At 51.4% G+C, this 19788-nt stretch overlaps 1 protein-coding gene across 1 annotated transcript in view; it reads right to left on the reverse strand.

The window, feature by feature from the left end:
- Nucleotides 1-19687, reverse strand: part of NPLOC4 (NPL4 homolog, ubiquitin recognition factor) — a 59661-nt gene extending 39974 nt beyond the window's left edge. Inside the window, exons 1-4 of the mRNA XM_047093947.1 lie at nt 19616-19687; nt 15850-15930; nt 6332-6444; nt 1780-1956 (exon numbers count right to left, since the gene is read on the reverse strand). Coding sequence (XP_046949903.1) covers nt 1780-1956; nt 6332-6444; nt 15850-15930; nt 19616-19630 — 386 coding nt within the window. The 5' untranslated portion in view covers nt 19631-19687. The remainder of the gene's footprint in view (nt 1-1779; nt 1957-6331; nt 6445-15849; nt 15931-19615) is intronic.
- Nucleotides 19688-19788: the final 101 nt, after the last annotated feature.

The raw sequence follows: 19788 nt of genomic DNA on the forward strand, positions 1-19788 counted from the left end.
GACCCCGAGATCAAGAATTACAGGTTCTACCAACTGAGCCAGCCAGGCACCTGCTGTGCAGAATTATTTTAGCTGGGATGTGAACATTTTTATTGTAATAAAACCGTTTAGTATTTACTCGGATGTGTTATTAGAAAAAATTCATCAGGACGTCAAACCTGTGATTCTATGGGTATTAACTGCTTAAAATGACACCGGGTAAAAACTAAAGTGAGTATACTTAAAATCAATTTCGAGAGATGTTAAGTAAATACTAACAAAGCCGGGATGCGGATGTGGCAAAATCCTTCTCAGTGGAACAGAAGTCACTCCAGTTTGGAAAACACCCACTTTGCGCAAGTTTTGAGAAATGCACGGAGGATGCCTGGCTCTGTGGGTTTCGGCCATTTCGGTCAGAGAAGCCTTAAGAAGACCCACACGTGCGAGGTGACAGCGCAATGTGCTCCAATGAGGAGGGCAGTGATGGGCTGGTGGGAAAGCCAAGTGGCAGTCCCTCTGGGCTCAAGCAGATCCTTTTCTAAATGGGGTCGGAACTCCTGGACGCACGAGCATTCTACACTTCAGAGTAGAGACGGCCTGTGTCTGCTAACAGGCAGGCTCTCACAGATGGCAGGCCAGAACGCACACATACACGCACACAGCCACCTTGGAAAGGCTCCTAATGAAGGCCCGAAGACACAGGCCGTGGGGGAAGCCAGCGCGGGATCCCTGGGAGGAAATGCAAATGAACAGGGACACAGGCTGTGGCTCTGGAACGGCTCCGTGCTGAGCCGCTGAGCACCGCTTGGGCTCTTTAGTCCAAGACCCGCAAGTTGCTAAGGCAGCACTTAGATCCCAGCATCTCGGCGTCAGCATCTCGGCATCAGCACCCCGGCCCGTTTACGGAGCTCTACTGCAGAGACGAACGACCTTCCCCCAGACAACTTCCCATCACTGAGCGTCCACTCAGACGTTTCTAACTGGTTTCTTTAAAAGAACTGCAAAAAACTGGGGCGCCTGGGTGGCGCAGTCGGTTAAGCGTCCGACTTCAGCCAGGTCACGATCTCGCGGTCCGCGAGTTCGAGCCCCGCGTCGGGCTCTGGGCTGATGGCTCAGAGCCTGGAGCCTGTTTCCGATTCTGTGTCTCCCTCTCTCTCTGCCCCTCCCCCGTTCATGCTCTGTCTCTCTCTGTCCCAAAAATAAATAAATAAACGTTGAAAAAAAAAAATTTAAAAAAAAATAAAAGAACTGCAAAAAACCAAAACTACACAAATGCGCCCCACGTAATCCCGGGTGGAAGGTAACCGTGCCGACAAGGAGCAGCGAGCGTCCCCGGATGGGACACCCGCCGAACAGAACGGGCAGAACGTACTGTGTGGATGCGCTGTTGAAATGTCCCTCCTGTAAGTGAACGAGGGGACCCGAACAAGGACCTTCCGCTGCTAGGTGCCCAGGCGTCACCCCCCCCCCCCCACGCTTGCCCCGCCGCACCCACACCCGCTAAAGCCGCACCCGCTGCGCGGGCAGCAAGTGTCTCAGGAGCGCATGCCGGGAAAGGCTTGGTTCCAGTTCCCTCCCGTATTCCGGATCTTAGTTCCAAACACTTGAACTTTTAAAGTACGTGTGGCAGCACACTTGGAGACTCACACGGTAAGAAAAAGCTTCCAGAGTAACTTGGAGTGAAATCTCGCCTGAACGGAGAGGATCCAACTCAGAACGTGCCTCTCTTCCTCAGCCACTCCCTAAAGCAGGGCCCGTCCGAACCCTTCCCTCTGCCAGCTCGGCGGCACCAGCACTTACAGCTGTGGGTCTCGGCTTCTGTAAATCTTCCCGTCCTGCTTGCTGAGGTACTGGTCGATCTCGTCTTCCACCACGGTGGGAGCGCCGCAGGCCTTCGACCCCGGCGGGACCGACGTCTCCATTTCCGACGAGGGGCCGGCGAGGCCCGAGGGGAACAGGAACAGCAAATCTCCATGCCTGTCAGGTGACGAACACAGGGCAGGGCCTGCCTCCCTTCCTCTCACAACCTGGGCCGCCCAGACGAGCTGCTCAGATGTGAGGGTCTCCGGCATCCAACCTCCCTGAAGGCCCAAACGACGAGGCTGCTAATTCTAAGAGCCCAGAGCCCTCCCTGCACGGCACTGCCACGCGCCTAGCACTCCGAAGGTCAGGGAGGGCGCTCCGTGGCCGTGACTTCATCTCTCGCCCAACCGTAAGACCCCCACGCCCGCCCGACGCCACACAGATGAAACACGGTCGCGACGTATACACCCGGCCCGTGGGCGGCACTCTCCCCTGCTCACGCCGAGCTTGGCTCCCACTTCTCTTTGTTCCTTCTTTCCCGCCTACTATCGAGCACTCCTAAGTCTCGCCGCCTAGTACACAGCCTTCCATTTCCACCCTACGTTCCCTACGTTCCTCCCTACGTTCACACTCCCCGCCCCACACGTATGCACAGACACGTACGTCCCACTCGATAAAAATGAGATGACCGAAGACGTATTCTTTGCATCCGCTTTTCTCATTCAACGATACCTCACCCGAGATCCCTCCAAACACGGTCTAGGCCTGAGCACTGCTTCTAACGGCCGCACTCCCCGGCGAGCCTGCCTCCGAGCTCACCCCGTCTCCCACGCCGGTGGCATGTGCACCGACGGGTGTCTGCCACCACGGACACCACGGGACAAAATGACCAAAGTCAGGCAGCTGCGTGGTTTTACTTCTACAGGGCATGTTTCCAGAAGTGGCCCTATGAGGAGGGCTTCTGTTGGTTTTTAAAGCCAAACAGGCTGCACAACTCACATTTCAAACGGCAGAGTTTGACCTTCTATCATTTGCCATGTCAACTACGCTCCTTCCTTGCTCACTCACACTGCTGACTCACCGCCAGACCCGGCGGGCACAGCCAAGCCCCAGGCCTGAGGCGTGTGACGTCCCCACTCACAAGCAGCGGTCCAGACGCAGCATGGGCTCCCGCGCGCGGAGGGCCTGCGGCACGAAGATCAGCCCCGGTCTTGAAGGCAGAGCTGTGGCACCACGTGTGGTAGGCACCGAACTGCCGGAAGACCGAAGGGACAGCCTGCCGCACCCCTGACCCCGCTCCCCGAGCGAGGTGGGGCAGCGGGCCTCGAGCACAGACACCAGAGACACAGGCCGCTAAGAGGCTTGGCCCCTTGGCTCTGCAGCGGGTCTGTTCTCCCCTCTGCCTCTTCCCTACCGAGGGAACAAACCTGCCAGACTCCAGCTAGAGACCTCTGTCTCTAGCAAGGGACCGGACATTCCTCCACACCCCCAGCCGTGGAATTCTTGGCTCGGCGGCTACTTCTGCTTTAGCAGATCTACTCCGACAAGCACCGCGGAGCTCTGGACAAAGTACGGAGCTCCCGCAGGGCCTCAACAACCCACAGTAGCTCAAACAAGAACAGCGAGAGAACACTGCACGACAGGGGCCCTGAGCTTGGCTTACACAGTCGTTCTCTGGGCAACGGGAAGCGAGGCCTTGAGCCAGCCTGTCCAAAGCAGGTTGCCCAGCCTGAAAGGCCACACATAAAGCCAGACGTCTCAACAGCTGGGAGAGACCACCAGCTAGAATAGGAACCAAGGAGGAATCCTGTCTTCCTCCACCCACTACGCAGCGGTGGATGCTGTAGTCACTCAGGGTCTGAAACCAAAGGCCTGTGCCACATGCACCGGGGTGGGATGAGGGACGCTACCCGGCTCAGGAAGCCCAAAGACAGAAAATAACTCGAAGGCCCGCCAGGTGCACGGGCCCCCTTGACCCAACAGAAGCAAGTGCAGGCCTCCCTCCACGGAAAAGCCACTCCCCTGCAGCTCTCCAGGACTCCCCAAGACCAAGTTTGGTCAACTACAAGCTCTCAAAAAAGGGTCACCAAACGCAGGAGAGAACCGAGTCATCACACGCACGGGTGGGCAGAGACAACAATACCAGAGAAAGAGAACCAAGGACTTCAGATTTGGAATAACACGACTTGGAACACAATCTGCCACAGAATGGTCACCGGAAACGGGATGGAAAAAGCCCAAGCAGCAAGAGGCCACCCAACAACATGGGCTTCTGGGAGCAGGGTGGCAGGGTCACAGATTTAGTAAATCTTCCCAAGTCCCCCCCATACGGACAGGCCAGACAACCACAGACAGCACCAACATGCACCCCGATTCCATACGGGGGAGACAGACCACAGACACCCCAAGACCCAAGACAGAAGCCTCACGCGTGTGACTGGCCAAGGCAGAGCCCCCGGGGAGCCCGGCGCTCCTCACCGGAAGCCTAGAGGCCGGTGTGAGAGCAGTGTGGCCCCCACGAGTGCATGTTGCTAACAGCTGGATCCGAAAAGAAATCAATTCGAACATTTTAGAAGTGAAAAATGTGATCACTGCAATAACAAAGAGAACTGGGGAGCAGTGATATTTAAAGAGAAAATGGCGGGGCGCCTGGGTGGCTCAGTCGGTTGGGCGTCCGACTTCGGCTCAGGTCATGATCTCGCAGTCTGTGGGTTCAAGCCCCGCGTCGGGCTCTGTGCTGACAGCTCGGAGCCTGGAGCCCGCTTCCGATTCTGTGTCTCCCTCTCTCTCTGCCCCTCCTCCACTCATGCTCTGTCTCTCTCTCTGTCAAAAATAAACATTTAAAAAAAAATAAAAAGAGATAATGGCCACAAATTCTGCAGACCTGATCTGCAGGTATAGGAAACACAGCGTACATCAGGCAGGATTAAAGGAACCAGGAATCCACACCTGGACAGATCAGACAGAAACCAGGACCCCATGAGAAACAGAAAATCCAAAAGCAGCCAGAGGGAAAAAGGGATCACCTGTAAATGAACAGAGTCAAGCAGACTGGACTACAACCCCAGAGGCCAGAAGAAGTGGGGCAAGACCAACACCAAGGTCAAGGAGAGGCACGTCACTCCTGCCCAAAGACGTCAGGTAAGAGAGAACATAGCCCTCAAGGTCAGATCCAAGTTGGGCAATAACTAGTACGACTATCACTGGAAAGATACATTCAAGCGTGACTCACAGCGCCTGCAAGTGCCCCCCAGGATGGCCGAGCTGCCCCACTCCCGGGCCCCACCCCTCTGGGACAGCTCTATGACAACACTACAGTTTGGGGGCTTTCTCTCAGAGGCGTTTCGCTCTGTAACCTCCGCCCTTGCTCGCATCCGCTATCAAAACAGTTTTGGGTAACACAGGCGTCATCCGCACGCTCGCCGTGGGCAGGCGCTGCGCAGCCACGGGAAGGCGGCACTGCTACTCGAGGACCAAGAGGGTGAGGCCCAGGAGGGTTAAGTAACTTCCCCAGATGAACTCAAACCACGGAACGTTCACGAGAAGTGATTCTCAAGATACAAAGCCCTTTACAAGCTGAGAGGAAGGATGACCTCGCCCACGTGGGGAATGGACGTCAACAACAACGAAAGGCTTTAGCTAATTACAGAAACAGGCAAGTGGCAGGTACCCAACAAATATCTGTTGAGGAACAAATGAATGAATGTTATAATTGCGTATTTTTCCTCCTAGGCATACTAATTCACAAACCTAAAAACGATCAAATTGTCCAAATAGCCTATTATTCTAACTGGTAAACAGACGCAGGGCCGACCGCCAGCAAAGCCAGCTCCATCACCACAGCAGCCACACGGCCTGCAGCCCCGACAGGAGAGAGCTCCAAGCTCGCCGCCGAGGACGGAGATCACCGGCACGTGAGCAGGTATGCCCAGACAGTTCGGACAGGAGTCGGCAAACTTCTTCTGTGAAGAGCCAAACAGTAAATATTTTCGGCTTCGGGGGCCAGGCCGTCTATCACAATCACTCAGCTCTGCCCTTGGAACACGAGAGCACAGCAACGCATGGATGTGGCTGGGCTCCAATTAAACTACGGAGAACAGGCAGCGGCCACGGTAAGAGGTCTTTACATCCTGGAAACCCTACTGACGTGACTGCCCCCCGCTAAGGAGCTCAAGGGGGTCACGCCACCAAGAAATATAGTGTGGGCGACGGCCCCTCCTCCCCGCCAAGCAGTCCCGAGGCAGAACTCCCCACGGCCGCGTTCAAGGTCCTTCTCTGCAGAGACAGAGCTGAGTGTGCAGCTGGGCGCACACCCCGAACCCATAACTCTCTCTCCTCGGTGACAAAAGCTCAGAATCTGCAAGTCAATCAGCTCAGCACAAGAGGACCAGCGGAGCCGGTGTGACTGCTGAAATCCCGGCAAAAAACATGCTCACCTGCACTCCAGCCACCGCGCGGTGGCACTGGGAGGCAATCGGGTAGAATGAGCGATCGGTGGGCCACTGGAGTCACCCCCACCCCGCCCTGTCATCCCCCCCACGGCACTTACTTGATTTTGAGCAGACTCAGGGATTTGGTAGATGATGCTGTTATCTCTCCAGTCTTGTTTCTATTTATGTAAACTGAGAAGCCATTATTCTGGAAGCCAAACTCCTTTGCGACCTAAAACAAGCAGAAAACAACAGAGATTTAAAAAAATTTTGAGTATCACTACTCGGGCCACACACATACCAAATAATAATATTAGAACACTCGTTAAATTTAGAAACTGTTCCTTGTGAACCAAATTTCTTTTGTTATTTTGCTCTCTTGGGAGGAAATTTGTGCTGCCCACACAGATGTCAAGTAAAATGAAAAAAGCGGCCAAGCAGAAGCGAAGATTTGTGTAAATGATAAGACTGAATGATACACGTAAGAGTTCGACGCAAGCAAAAGTCATGGCCATATCTGGAAAGTTTATTTCTATTTTTGAAATCGATTCCAATGTTAAAGCCCAGCAGAAGAAAGCCAGAAGTGAAGAACGAGGCTCCCATGTCTATGACAGCAAGTGTCCACCATGCCAGGTACTCAGTGGGTGCTGAGAATACTCACTGCTCACTCACCAACCGGCAAACAGTCTTACGTGCCGGCTCCACTCTGGGCGCTCCGAACACGACCGTGAACAACAAAGCCAAGGTTCCTGCTATCGAGGACCTCAGCATCACAGCGGGGAGAGAAAGTTAGCAGATGAGAAGCACAGGTCGAGGTCAGCACCACGGCAGGAAAGGAAGAGAGGGAAGCATGGGAGAGGCCACTCTAGACGGGAGGACAGACAGGCCTCTGCGAAGACCACGTCTGAGCAGAGGCCCGGAGGAAGAGACTAAAGCTGTTACTCAGAGCTGAGAAAGAAGACTGCAGCCAGCAGGAGCAGCACAGAGGCCGAGAGGCAGGAAGGGGGTGGGAAGAGAGAGGCCAGTGAGGCCAGAGCCCAGCGGGCAGAAAGGAAACGGTCAGCAACAGAATGGGAAGGGGGACAAGAGCTGGCACAGAGGGCCGCAGGGGCTAAGGGCAGGGGGCTGCCAAGCCATCGACAGTCTGAAGGTGGGAAGAGAGCCCAGAGGAGACGGGCTCAGACACGGCCAAGACTTGGGGACGGAGCGGGGAGGACCTTCCAGCTCTCATAATCAACGGCCTCTGCTGATGGGTGGGATGAGGGGCAGGACAGAGTGAGGGAAAGGAAGGACATAAGCGGGATGTTCAGACTTCTGGCTTGGAAGCAGGTGGGATGGAAGCCACACCTGTAAGGAAGCAAGGAAGAGGGCCGAGGAGGGGGAAGACTGAAGGGAAAGCCAAGCCTTCCCTCCAACGCCCAGGCGCCCTGGGGAAGGCATCAGCCGGCAGTCAGCACCTGAGACCCGGCCAGGAGAGGAGTCCGAGCCATGGCTCAATGCTCAGGGGCCAGCAGGGTAGAGGCAAACGAAGAGACCAGGAGTCTCATCAGAGAAACAAACAATAAAAGAGAATCAAATGGAAATTCTACAACAGAAAAATACGATAACTGAAATGGAAAACACCGATGGGCTTGCCAGCCGAAGGGAGAAGCAGAAGAAAGAGTCAATGTACCTGAAGACAGATTACTAGAGCCTGCACGACCTCAAAACAGAGATTTGTCAGAAAATGAACAGAACCTTCAGAACTCCTGGGACAATATTTAATTAACGATCCTACGGAAAAGAAAATAGAGAACTGGAAAGTATTTGAAGAGAGAATGGCTGAAAACCTCAAAAGTGACAACAAACCGAGTAACAAATCCAGGAAGTTCAGCAAATCCCAAGTGAGATCCATTAAAAAACCACCCCTAGGTGCATGCATCATGCTCGAACCGCTGACAGCCGGAGATCAATGGAGACCAGAAGACAATGGAAGGACGCCTTCAAAGTGCTGAGATGGAACAAAAATCTGTCAACTCAGAATTCTGTATCTGGCGAAAATACCCTTCAAATACAAAGGCACACTGAAAACGTTTTCAGGCCAAAACCTAAGAGGGCGTCACCAGCAAGCCTCCACTACAGGAAATGCCAGATGTTCCCCAGGCTGATGAATGAAACACCAGGTATAAGTCACACCCAGGAAAAACACTGGAAGAATAAGGCAGAAGGTATGACAGCAAAAACTCTAAACTATACAATAGGAAACTATCACATTAAATGTTTCATGATTGGTTTAAAAAATTTTTTTATGTTTATTTTCGAGAGAGAGAGAATGAACAGGGGAGGGGCAGAGACAGAGGGAGACACAGAATCCAAAGGAGGTTCCAGGCTCTGAGCTGTCAGCACAGAGCCCGACGCGGGGCTCGAACTCACGAACCGCGAGATCGTGACCTGAGCTGAAGTCAGATGCTTAACTGACTGACCCACCCAGGTGTGTCTTGTGTGTTTTTTTTAATTTTTTTTTTTTTTAACGTTTATTCATTTTTGAGAGACAGAATATGAGTGGGGAAAGGGCAGAGAGAGAGGGAGACACAGAATCTGAAGCAGGCTCCAGGCTCCAAGATGCCAGCACAGAGCCTGGCACGGGGCTCGAACTCACAGACTGCGAGATCATGACCCGAACCGAAGTTGGACACTCAACCCCCAACCGACTGAGCCACCCAGGTGCCCCTCTCGTGATTGGTTTTAAAAAAAGAACTGCAGGGGCACCTGGACGGCTCAGTGGGTTGAGTGTCCAACTCTGTGATTCTGGCTCAGGTCATGATCTCACTGTTCATGGGCCCAAGACCCATGATGGGGTCTGCACCGACAGCGTGGAGCCTGCCTGAGATCTCTCTCTCTGCCCCTCCCTGCCTTGCGCACGTGTGTGCTCACTTTCTCTCAAAATAAATAAATAAATAAATATTTTAAAAAATGTACAGATTTATTGCTAAAACCTACTATTAATTCACTATGAGAAAAAAGTTGATTTAATGATTAACCTTACATATTCACCTTATTTTCTACTGATTTTATTTTTGAACGTTTATTTATTGAGACAGCGCGCGTGCGCGAGAGCACAAAAACTAGGGAGTAGACAGAGAGGGAGAGAGAGAATCCCAAGCAGGCTCCACACTGTCAGTGTGCAGAGCCCGATGTGGGGCTCAAACTCACAAACCATGAGATCATGACCTGAGCTGATATCAGACGCTTAACCAACTGAGCCACCCAGGCGCCCCTCTACCCATTTTAAAGAAATGGATTGTAAGTAACTCCAACAACCAGAATAATAAGGCAGAAAGTATGACAACAAAAACTCTAAACTATGTAATAGGAAACTGTTGAAAACTCTGAAATTCTCCAAGTGATAAGAAATGGTCTTCAGACAAACAAGATTTTCTATGAGACAAACGTGGTATCTGAAACCATCCATATGGTTTTTTCCAGGCTAAAACTGACATTAATAAGGGGCCACTGGGTGGCTCAGTAGGTTGTGTCCAAGGCTCAGGTCATGATCTCACGGTTCGGGAGTTTGAGACCCGCGTCGGGCTCTCTGATGTCAGCGCAGAGCCCACTTCAGATCCTCTGTCCCGCTCTCTTCACCCCTTCCCTGCTCTCTCTCTCTCTCTCTCTCAAAAATAAAGTATTAAAAAAATAAAAAAGGCATTAATAAAATAAAGCACGAGCAAATGAAGACCATGAAATGTGTATTCCCAACTGCAGAAAAAGACTAAAGACTAAAAATAATGTCTTCAGTTCGACTTTTCTCTGAAATAACTTAGGTATAAACTGAAACTAACCGACTGTGGCATTTCGGCTTGTCCGCAAAAGTATCGTGTGTTTCCGTACACGATGCCTTGCAAGCTACTCCCAAAAATGAGAAAGCTTTCGCCAGAAGTGTGAGCTCCACGAAAGCTGCCAAACACTCCCAGGATGAAAAGGCGTTTCCCAAACGGGGCAGGGTTGTTGCAGAGCCGGCCCTTTGTGCGAAGGCAAGTCCCCCCGGGGCCGCATGACCAGAGCTTTGTGCTTCCTCTTAGGCCTGAGATGCAGCAGCGTTTTCAAACGTGCTGACCAGCAACAGTACTTCACGTACGTCGAATCCCGCTTTTGAGAGAGACAGAAGTGTACGGAGTACTTTTTTATGCTACTCCAACGAACTGCTTCTGCGAACTTTTGGGTGCTTTACCTAAAGATCCGGCAATCTACCACGAGGCAGCGACCATTAACAACGGAAGTCTGAGCACAGTCTCACAAGGGCATCATCAAGGTCTTAAAAACTTTATAGTCACACCTGAGGTAAACTCTGCGTACGGTTACCGTATTAGAGCCAGAGATGGTATGGAATGAAATTGATACACGTATAATTCAAAGTAACAAGAACACACGGCATGATTCTGTTTACGTTAGATCCAGAAACAGGCAAAACCAAAATCTGGGGATTAGGAACGCACGCTGAGGTGGCACAACACAGAAAAGCGGGGAAGCCCTCCGAGTCAAGCCCGGAGAGAGCCGAGGGAGCGGGGAAGGCCGACCGGCCGATCCCGCGGCACCGGCGGCGCCCCACTCGACCTAGGTGTGTCCGCCACCTTCCGTCACTTGGCTGCCTGTAATGTGCGAGTACATCTTAGGATGTACTTTACTTCGTGGTTAGAAAAGAAGAAGACGGGACCGGGTCCCAGACCGCAGAGGGCAGTCAGGACGGGACGGAGCCCTCCACCTGCCTGGGCGGGGGAGGGACAGCAGCAGCCCGGCGGGTCAGCTGAGGAGCGCGAGGGGTGGGCACGGGCACCGGCCAGACGAGCGGCCCCTCCGAGGGGCTTACGGCCTGGCGGCGCGCGGGACGAGCAGCGTTAGACGGTCTCAAAGAACCAGCCGCGCCGAGACCGTGAGAGCCGCTCCACCTCACCCGTGTCCTCACACTCGCAAACATGGTTCCTTAGGGGGCGCAGCGCCACGTGCTGAGGCGGGATCAAGGCCGTCCAACGTGGGGACGGCAAGCCGGAGCCGGCAATGGTCACAGCGGCCGACGCACGAGTCCGTGAGGGAACGGGAAAGCCACTCGAAGCCCACTTACGCACAGCCAGATCACTAGTTACTGAAAATGAGTACGATCTACTTCGTGGGACCCCCGGAGTGGTCCTCCGCAGAGACACAACGCGCGACGGCAGATACCAAGGGCCGGGGGTGGCGAAAAAGAGGAGCTACCTGTTTATGGGGAGAGTTTCAGATTTGAACGACGAAAAAGTTCTGGAAACAGATGGTCGCGACGGTTGCACAACGATACGCGTACACTTAACACTACTGAACCGTATGCTTAAGAACGGGTTAGATGGGGGCGCGTGGCTGGCTCAGTCGGTGGAGCGTGGGACTCTCAGAGTTGTGAGTTCGAGCCCCACGCTGGCTGTAGAGATTACAAAAAAAATAAACTTTAAACTCTTAAAAGAAAATGACACACAAAATTTACCGTCTAAACCAATTTTTAAAAATTTTAGGTTCATTTATTTTTTTGAGAGAGACAGAGCACGAGTGGGGTTGGGGCAGAGAGAGGGAGACATGGGATCCCAAGCAGGCTCCAGGCTCTGAGCTGTCAACACAGAGCCCGATGTGGAGCTCGAACCCACGAACCGCCAGCTCGTGACCTGACGCAAAGTCGGACGCTTAACCGACTGAGCCACCCAGGCGCCCCTAAACCAATGTTTATAAATCTCTGGGTGCCTGGGTGGCTCAGTCGTTTAAGCATCCATCCAACTTCCGGTCAGGTCATGAGCTCGTGGTTCGTGAGTTCAAGCCCCTCATTGGGCTCTGTGCTGACAGCTCGGAGCCTGGGGCCTGGAGCCTGTTTTGGATCCTGTGTCTCTCTCTGTCCCTGTCCTGTCCACGCTGTCTCTCTCTCTCAAGAATAAACACTAAAAAAAAAATTTTTTTTTTAATTTAAAGTAATCTCTACAGCTGAGGGTCTTGAACTCACGACCCCAAGATGAAGAGTTGCGTGCTCCACCGACTAAGTCAGCCAGGCGCCCCTGTTAGGCGTTATTTTTAAACATAATTTTTAAAAAGATATAAATCTACATTTATTGACATAAAACCATTCCTTAATGTATTGTCAAGTGAAGAAAACCAAGTTACAAATTCTCCTGTAAGTTTTTAACATCTTTGGAATGGATGCATCTTAGGAACAATGGCATGTTACAGTTCTTGCCTGCGGGGCAGCAGGACAGACAGGTGACTGCCTGAGCTCCTGTAAACCTGTCACCTAGGTAGCATGGTTGAATAACTGTCATCCCTCAACATTTCTGTCAAACAAGCCATCTAATGATCAATCAAGGAAAGAACAGGAATTTTGGCTGCTGGGCCCCACCCGCTAGTAAGACAGCAGTTTTTGAGTATTCCCAAGAATACCTCCAGTACCAGCGCCTACGGAACAGGTGTGGGCAGCTGGTGTTAATCCTCCTGACAGAGCAGAAGATGACCCTCTGCAGGGAGATGGGGACAGTGACGGCTGAATCCACACAATGGTTCAAAAGGGCCAGACTCTGAATATGACATTGGAGAGAGATCCGACCCAATTAATTTCACTCAGATTTTCTTTCTTGTGTATGTATAAGAACAACACGTGATTAAAATAAACTTCCAGGGGCGCCCGGGTGGCTCAGTCAGTTAAGTGTCCAACTCTTGTTTTCAGCTCAGGCCATGATCTCATGGTTCGTGAGATCGAGCCCTGCACTGGGCTCTGTTCACGGTGCAGAGCCTGCTTGGGATTCTCTCTCCCTCTCTCTTGTCCCTCCCTTGAGCACATGCCCACACACTCCCCCTCTCTCAAACATTTTTTAATAAATAATTCCAAGCAAGTCTAGAAAAACACTTTATGTAAGTATAAAACCTAAATGACAAGGGAAAGCAGGTGTGAAAGCATTTTTTCTTTCCTAATGGTACATAAATGTTTCTCCTTAAACTCAACAATGTCTTAGATTTGATGAAATACAGCGACAGTATGGTACGATCCCACTTACTGAAGATGTGCACACACCTGTGTATGTGTGCACACGTGTGCACTAAAGACGTGCCACGTTAATGGTTATTTCTGAGTGGTTCTCACTTGCTTCTTTATACTTTTCTGTATTGTTTGCACCTTTTATAATTAATCCATATTACTCTTCTAACCAGAAGAACGGATTTTCATTTAAGGGGAAACACATTTCAGAGTAATAAGTATGTTTGTTTTTTGAGTATTCCCAAGAAAATCTCCCCTAGACGGTAACTACTATGCAGATGATGGCTTCAGAGACAAAGCGGTCAAAGCTACCCCACATCCCCCAACTCCAACCCTCCCAGTGACGGGTTGTCATTCTGCGTCTCCCTGTGTGAGGTCACAATGAACTACCCAGAGGGAAATACTAGCACCGTAAGGATACTTGTAAAGCAAATAAAAGTGAGAACTATGATGTTATATTCTTAGATTTCTCTGAAACCTGAATGTAACCTGTTTGACAACCCTACTTTGCTACCAAGCACAAAAGCCTCAAGTTAAAATCAAAATCATATTCCTACATGGTCACTATAAATTTAAGAAATTTCCCTACCACAAAGCCTCAAAGAAAAAAAGAACTGCATGCAGGACTCTAATGGCCGGTGTTTACCACGCAATTGCCTAAGCAGTAGCTACTTAATGCTTAATCTCAGTCTCAGATGATCTCTCGAGAATTCCAGAATGCACCGTACCCCAGCTCGACCCCTAGGAGCAAGCTGACCAAGGTCAGCAGCTACAAAAAGAGCAAAGAGGAGGAAATCAGAATTTCTTAAAGACTCAGAGATTCTCCTCTCTGGCGTCCAGCGCAGCTAATTCTCTCTCCTTTTATTCTTATAAATATAGCCCTGTAAGCAGTGCTATGGCATTATGATAGCAACTACCTTTTAGAAACCAAATTTCCCAAGGGTGGCTGGGTGGCTCAGTAAGTTAAGCATCCGACTTCAGCTCAGGTCATGATCTTACGGTTCGTGAGTTCGAGCATCACATCAGGGTCTGTGCTGACAGCTCAGAGTCTGCTTTGGATTCTATGTCTCCTTCTCTGTTCCTCCCCTACTCACACTCTGTCTCTCTCAAAATAAATAAATAACCGTTAAAAAAAAAAAAACAAAAAAAGAGGAGGGGCACCTGGGTGGCTCAGTCAGTTAAGCGTCCGACTTCGGCTCAGGTCATGATCTCGCAGTTCGTGAGTTCGAGCCCCGCGTCGGGCTGTATGCTGACAGCTCAGAGCCTGGAGCCTGCTTCCGATTCTGTGTCTCCCTCTCTCTCTCTCTGCCCCTCCCCTGCTCCTGCTCTGACTCTCTCTGTCTCAAGAATAAATAAAACATCAAAAAAAACATTAAAAAGAAAGAAAGAAAGAAAGAAAGAAAGAAAGAAAGAAAGAAAGAAAGAAAGAAAGAAAGAAAGAAACCACGGCTGCCTGGGTGGCTTAGTCAGTTAAGCGCCCGACTTTCGCTCAGGTCATTATCTCACAGTTTATGAGTTTGAGCCCCACGTCCGGCTCTGTGCTGACAGCTCAGAGCCTGGAGCCTGCTTCAGGTTCTGTTTCCCTCTCTCTCTACCCCTCTCCCACTCATGCTCTGTCAGTCTCTCTCAAAAATAAATAAACATTAAAAAAATTTAAAAAGAAAGAAACCAAATTTCCCAAATAAGTGTTGTGGACCCACTAACAGATGACAGCCCAGTGATCCTCCTAAATCCGTTTACTTCCCAGGCCTTCAGTTTCCACCTTGGTGAAAAAAAGAAAAGATCAGACTACATGACACCTAAGATTTCCCCCGGCTCTAACACTCTATGACCCCGAAACCTTTTTTGTTTATGAAAATGAAAAACAGTATTTATTATTACAAAGGTAACATCTGCTCACAACAGATTCAAATAACACAGAACGTATAAAGGTGGGCACACTTTTTCCCTAGAGGGAAGTATGTATTTTTGCAAGCCATGTGGTGTCCGTCACAACTACTCAGCTCCTTGTTGGAGTTCAAGAGTAGCCAGACGATACATAAACCAGTGAGTGTGGCTGGGCTCTGATGCAACTTTATTTACAGAAATAGGAGGCCAGGGAAATGCAACCAGCGTGCCGAGGGGGAAAAAAATTAGTCCGCCCATGAGCCATAGTTTGCCAATCTCTGGCGTGGGGTATAAAGCAAGGGCCACTCTCCGCCCTGGGCGACCCTTCTTAAATCTGGCTGTGCTCTTTCCCATTACATTCTGTGCTCACCCAACACATCTGTGCACGTGGCTCTAAGTCTCTAGGAACAGAGTGGATCACTCTATACGTGTTTTTAACAACTCCCCTTTGGTGGGCAGCTGAAGTCTTTCACTCTCCAATTTTTCATTCTCGTAAACACCAGTCCCGTGAACTATTTTTCCACTCATCTTCGGCCCCCTGGTCCTACGAGTGTAAGCAATGGTCAGCTGTGACACGATCTGACGCCGGGTCGGTCCAATCCGTCACGACAGAGAAAAGCAGTGCCAGAGGCTGAGCTAGGGAGTGGGCAGAATCAGGAGAGGAGGAGGGAAGAGGCAGCACAGATGGGAAGGGAGCAAAAGAGCAGGGGAGGGAGGACACACCCAGGCCACAGCTACCTTTTTCAGAAACGCTGCGGCTGTTTCTCTCTTCGTGGCTGTGATCCGCTTCACCCCGTCCGGGGACTGGACACGGATTATCTGTCACAAATGAAACAAGGTGGTCACCACATGGATGAGTAAGCTCCCGACCTACCACTGAAACTAACATCTGCAGTCTCTCAGCATCTGGGTCACCGAAACTTAGGGCCAAACCTCACCCTTCCCCTGGCAACACCCAACCCAGTATTTCAAAAGATGAAGCCGAGGTAGAGGAGATTCACCACCACAAGGGAAGAAACTCCATTACCATTTCACTCGGAGAAACACTTCAGGTTTTAACCACTATTCACAAGGAAGATATCTGAAACACTTAACATTTTTCTCTTCGGATTTACAAAAACAACAACAAACAACAGCAAGAAAAAACTCCTCCATGAACCACGAACACCCAGCCGGGTTCTTTAAAAAAGATCTCACCGGGGCGCCTGGGTGGCTCAGTCAGTTAAGCGGCTGACTTTGGCTCTGGTCACGATCTTGCGGTGCGCGGTGCGTGAGTTCGAGCCCCGCGTCCGGCTCTGTACTGACAGCTCAGAGCCTGGAGCCTGTTTCGGATTCTTGTGTCTCCCTCTCTCTCTGACCCTCCCCCGTTCATGCTCTCTATCTCAAAAATAAACGTTAAAAAAAAAATTAAAAAAAAAAAAATCTCACCGTGTTCCAGAATCTGTACACAAAAAGTAGAGTGATCTAAAAGAAATCACAGGAAACCTTCTAATTTGTGAGCTTTAATAAAGAGACTAAAAGAAAAGAAATAAAGGTGTTTAACACCACAGTGAGCTTGGCAGGGTTTTAAGAAAAAAATATCTTTCTGGCAGGCCTGGAAGGCCACACAAAGAGCACCACTTTCTAGGACTGGATTTTTATGCTGATCAAAGTCCTTGGGGGGCAGGGGGTGGGGAGGGAGCTGCCACGCAAGGCCCACGGTCCAAGTGCCTGCCTTAGTCAGGGAGCGTGAAAGGACATGCCCTGCCACCAACAAGACGGACAGCGCTCCCAGGGACACCTGGGACAGGAGGAAAGGGCAGGAGCACAGCACCCAGTGCTCCCGGTGCACTCTCCTCCGAGCAACTTCTGCACTGTGCCCCGTACAGAAAACCACACACACACCAAACAAACAACAGAACCCTTTACACATGGAAAAAGTCACAAGCCATTGTTTTTAAAAAAGGTTTTCACTGGAGCCACCTGGCTGGCTCAGTTGGAGGAGTGTGTGACTCCTGATCTTGGGGTTGTGGGTTCAAGCTCCACGTTGGGTGTAGAGATCACTTAAAAATAAAATCTTAAAAAAAACAACCGAATTTTAATTAAAAAAATTTTTTTCACTGATTCACAACAAAATGCCACAATGGCTTTTGATCTACTGTCTGCTACTTTCGAACAAAATAAGAATCATCTAGATTCTCCTCAAGTAGCTGGACTGTCTCATTTTCTACTTTCACTTGACTGAAAAGGCTCTGTCTCCACAGTTCTCAATTTTGAAGATTTTGTTTTGAATAACTCTTAAAAAATCCCAATTGTTAAGAGCACAAAACATTTTCTGTTTGCTTAACTACATCTGTTCAACTTTCTCCCTCGTCAGTGAGGAGCGCAAATACAGATTCTTTTGAGTTTTGATTTCTACTCCACTTCACTCTGGACTGAACACCCAGAAAAACGGTTCCACGATGCACAGCACGGGCAGCAAATACTTCCATTTGTTCCCGAAATCTGTCTGCAACACTGTGGCACGTTAACAAGAGCTGCGTTGCTCTGTGGGAGATTTTGTGACCCTCCCTTTGACCGTTCACTTCGGAACAAGAGCCTGACACTCCACCTCTGAGCTAAAGGCCAGGCTTACATGTTTCTGGAATGTTCTGAAGCTTGAGAAGTCCTTCTATTTGATCATCTGCAACAGGGCGGAGTCCAGGTTTCTCAACTAAACCCAGTATTTAACTCCAACAAACGTAATTTGTACCGAGGGAAGTTCTAGCTTGGTCTCTGACACAGGCCACAAAATAGAATACACAAGGAGAGGCAGAGACACACAGCCTCCTGCTAACTTAGGTTTCACTATCTAGAAGAAAATGAGCCTGGAACACTTCTTGGAGAGTCCAAGCATTAGCAAGATAAAAATCAGTTACACCCACAGTTTCTCACCTAGCCTTACACGCACCAGTAGAAAAATGTCCTTTTCTAAAACATGTTTGTCCGTGGCTACTTGAACTAAAAGTATGACAGTAAAGAGAGGTTGAAAGTAGATCTGAATGCTGATTCTCATCCTTTTTTTAGAAGTTACTGACGGGGTGCCTGGGTGGCTCAGTCGGTTCAGCGTCCGACTTCAGCTCGGGTCATGATCTCACGGGTCCGTGAGTTCGAGCCCTGAGTCAGGCTCTGTGCTGACAGCTCGGAGCCTGGAGCCTGCTTCGGATTCTGTGTCTCCCTCTCTCCCAGCCCCTCCCCCACTGGTGCTCTGTCTGTCTCTCTCTCAAAAATAAAAATTAAAAAAAAACAAAACATTAAAAAAAAAAAGAAAAGAGGGGCGCCTGGGTGGCTCAGTCAGCTACGCGTCTGACTTCAGCTCAGGTCATGATCTCATCACTCCGGAGTTCTAGCCCCGCGTCGGGCTCTGTACTGTCAGTGCGGAGCCCGCTTCAATTCCTGTCTCCCTCTCTCTGTGCCCCTCCCCAGCTCACGCTGTCTCAAAAAAAAAAAAAAAAAAAAAAAAACATTTAAAACAAGAAAAGAGTCAATTTCTCTTAGGTTTCTCTTGGGCATTTGTTCCCTCTGCTCGTCCATGGGAAACATGGAGGAGACACCAGGGGGCCTGCGTGGCAGCTGAGGGAGGGCTAGAGGAAAGCCTCCAACTCCAGAGCTCCTTCCTGTAGACCCAAGACATCCAGAAGGGAGAATCCAGGCCAGTCTGGACCCCCCAGCCAAACTGCAGAAGCCATCACTCCACTAAAGCAGGAATAGTACCTGCCACCCAATACTGCTTTGCTTCCCCCCCAGAAATCCCCAATATTCCTTAACATTAACCAAAATTCTTCTGTCCACCTGGTCTGTTGATTTTTTCCCAGCCACATTTACTTCTGAGAGGGAACTTGCTACAAGTAAAGGTAGGACTGTTTGGTTTTCCGATTTGGTTTTGTTTTGTTGTTTCCTCCTCGTTTCCACTGACTTCTTTAAGGGGCACGGCGGGGGGGGGGGGGGATGGGGGGGAGGGCATGCCAATTCCTAATTCCTGGTCACAAGTCAAATTCTAAAACGTCCCCTTTCAAACAGGTAGCTGTCAAACTGTCCTTGCCACCGAGGAGCAGGAGGCGGCGAGCCGCCGTGCGCCCCCCGCCCGGCACCCCGCGTCCGCAAAGGCCCCTCTGGACACAGAGCTCTCTCCTCGCGGGAACTGAGCCGGCACCTCCGGGGCCCGCCCGGTGCGCGGGCAGGGGCGCGCCCCGGCTCCGAGGGCCCGCCGCCCCGCAGCCCTGCCCCGCAGCCCGGCCCGCGCCGGGGACGTGGTGGCGGAAGGCCCGCGGCCCCGCACCCGGCCCGGCCCGCCCGGCGGGGCCCGCGCGGCCCGCGTCGCCAACGGCCGGGGAGGGGCGGACGGGCGGACGGACGGGAGGGCGGGGACGGCGCGAGCCCTCGGCCGGGAGGCGGCGGCGGGAGGCGGACTCCGCCGCCCCACAGGCCGCGCCGGTAAATCTGCTGCCTCATCCCGGAGCCCCGCTCGCGCTGCCGCCCCACTCACGATGCTCTCGGCCATGGCGGCCGATCCCGCCTCCGGGCTCGAGCCCCGGGCCGCCGCCGCCTGCCGCCCCGCGGGCCTCGCAGCCCCGGCCCCGGCCTCAGCCCCGGCCTCCCGCCGCCGCCGCCACCGCCGCTCCAGCTTCGCCGCCGGCCGCCACCGCCGCGACGTCCGGC

The sequence above is a fragment of the Lynx rufus genome, unplaced genomic scaffold, assembly GCF_022079265.1.
Source record: "Lynx rufus isolate CCGP_SWC_20201006 ecotype Redwood Valley unplaced genomic scaffold, mLynRuf1.p SCAF_37, whole genome shotgun sequence".
In the NCBI taxonomy this organism is placed as follows: Eukaryota; Metazoa; Chordata; class Mammalia; order Carnivora; family Felidae; genus Lynx; species Lynx rufus.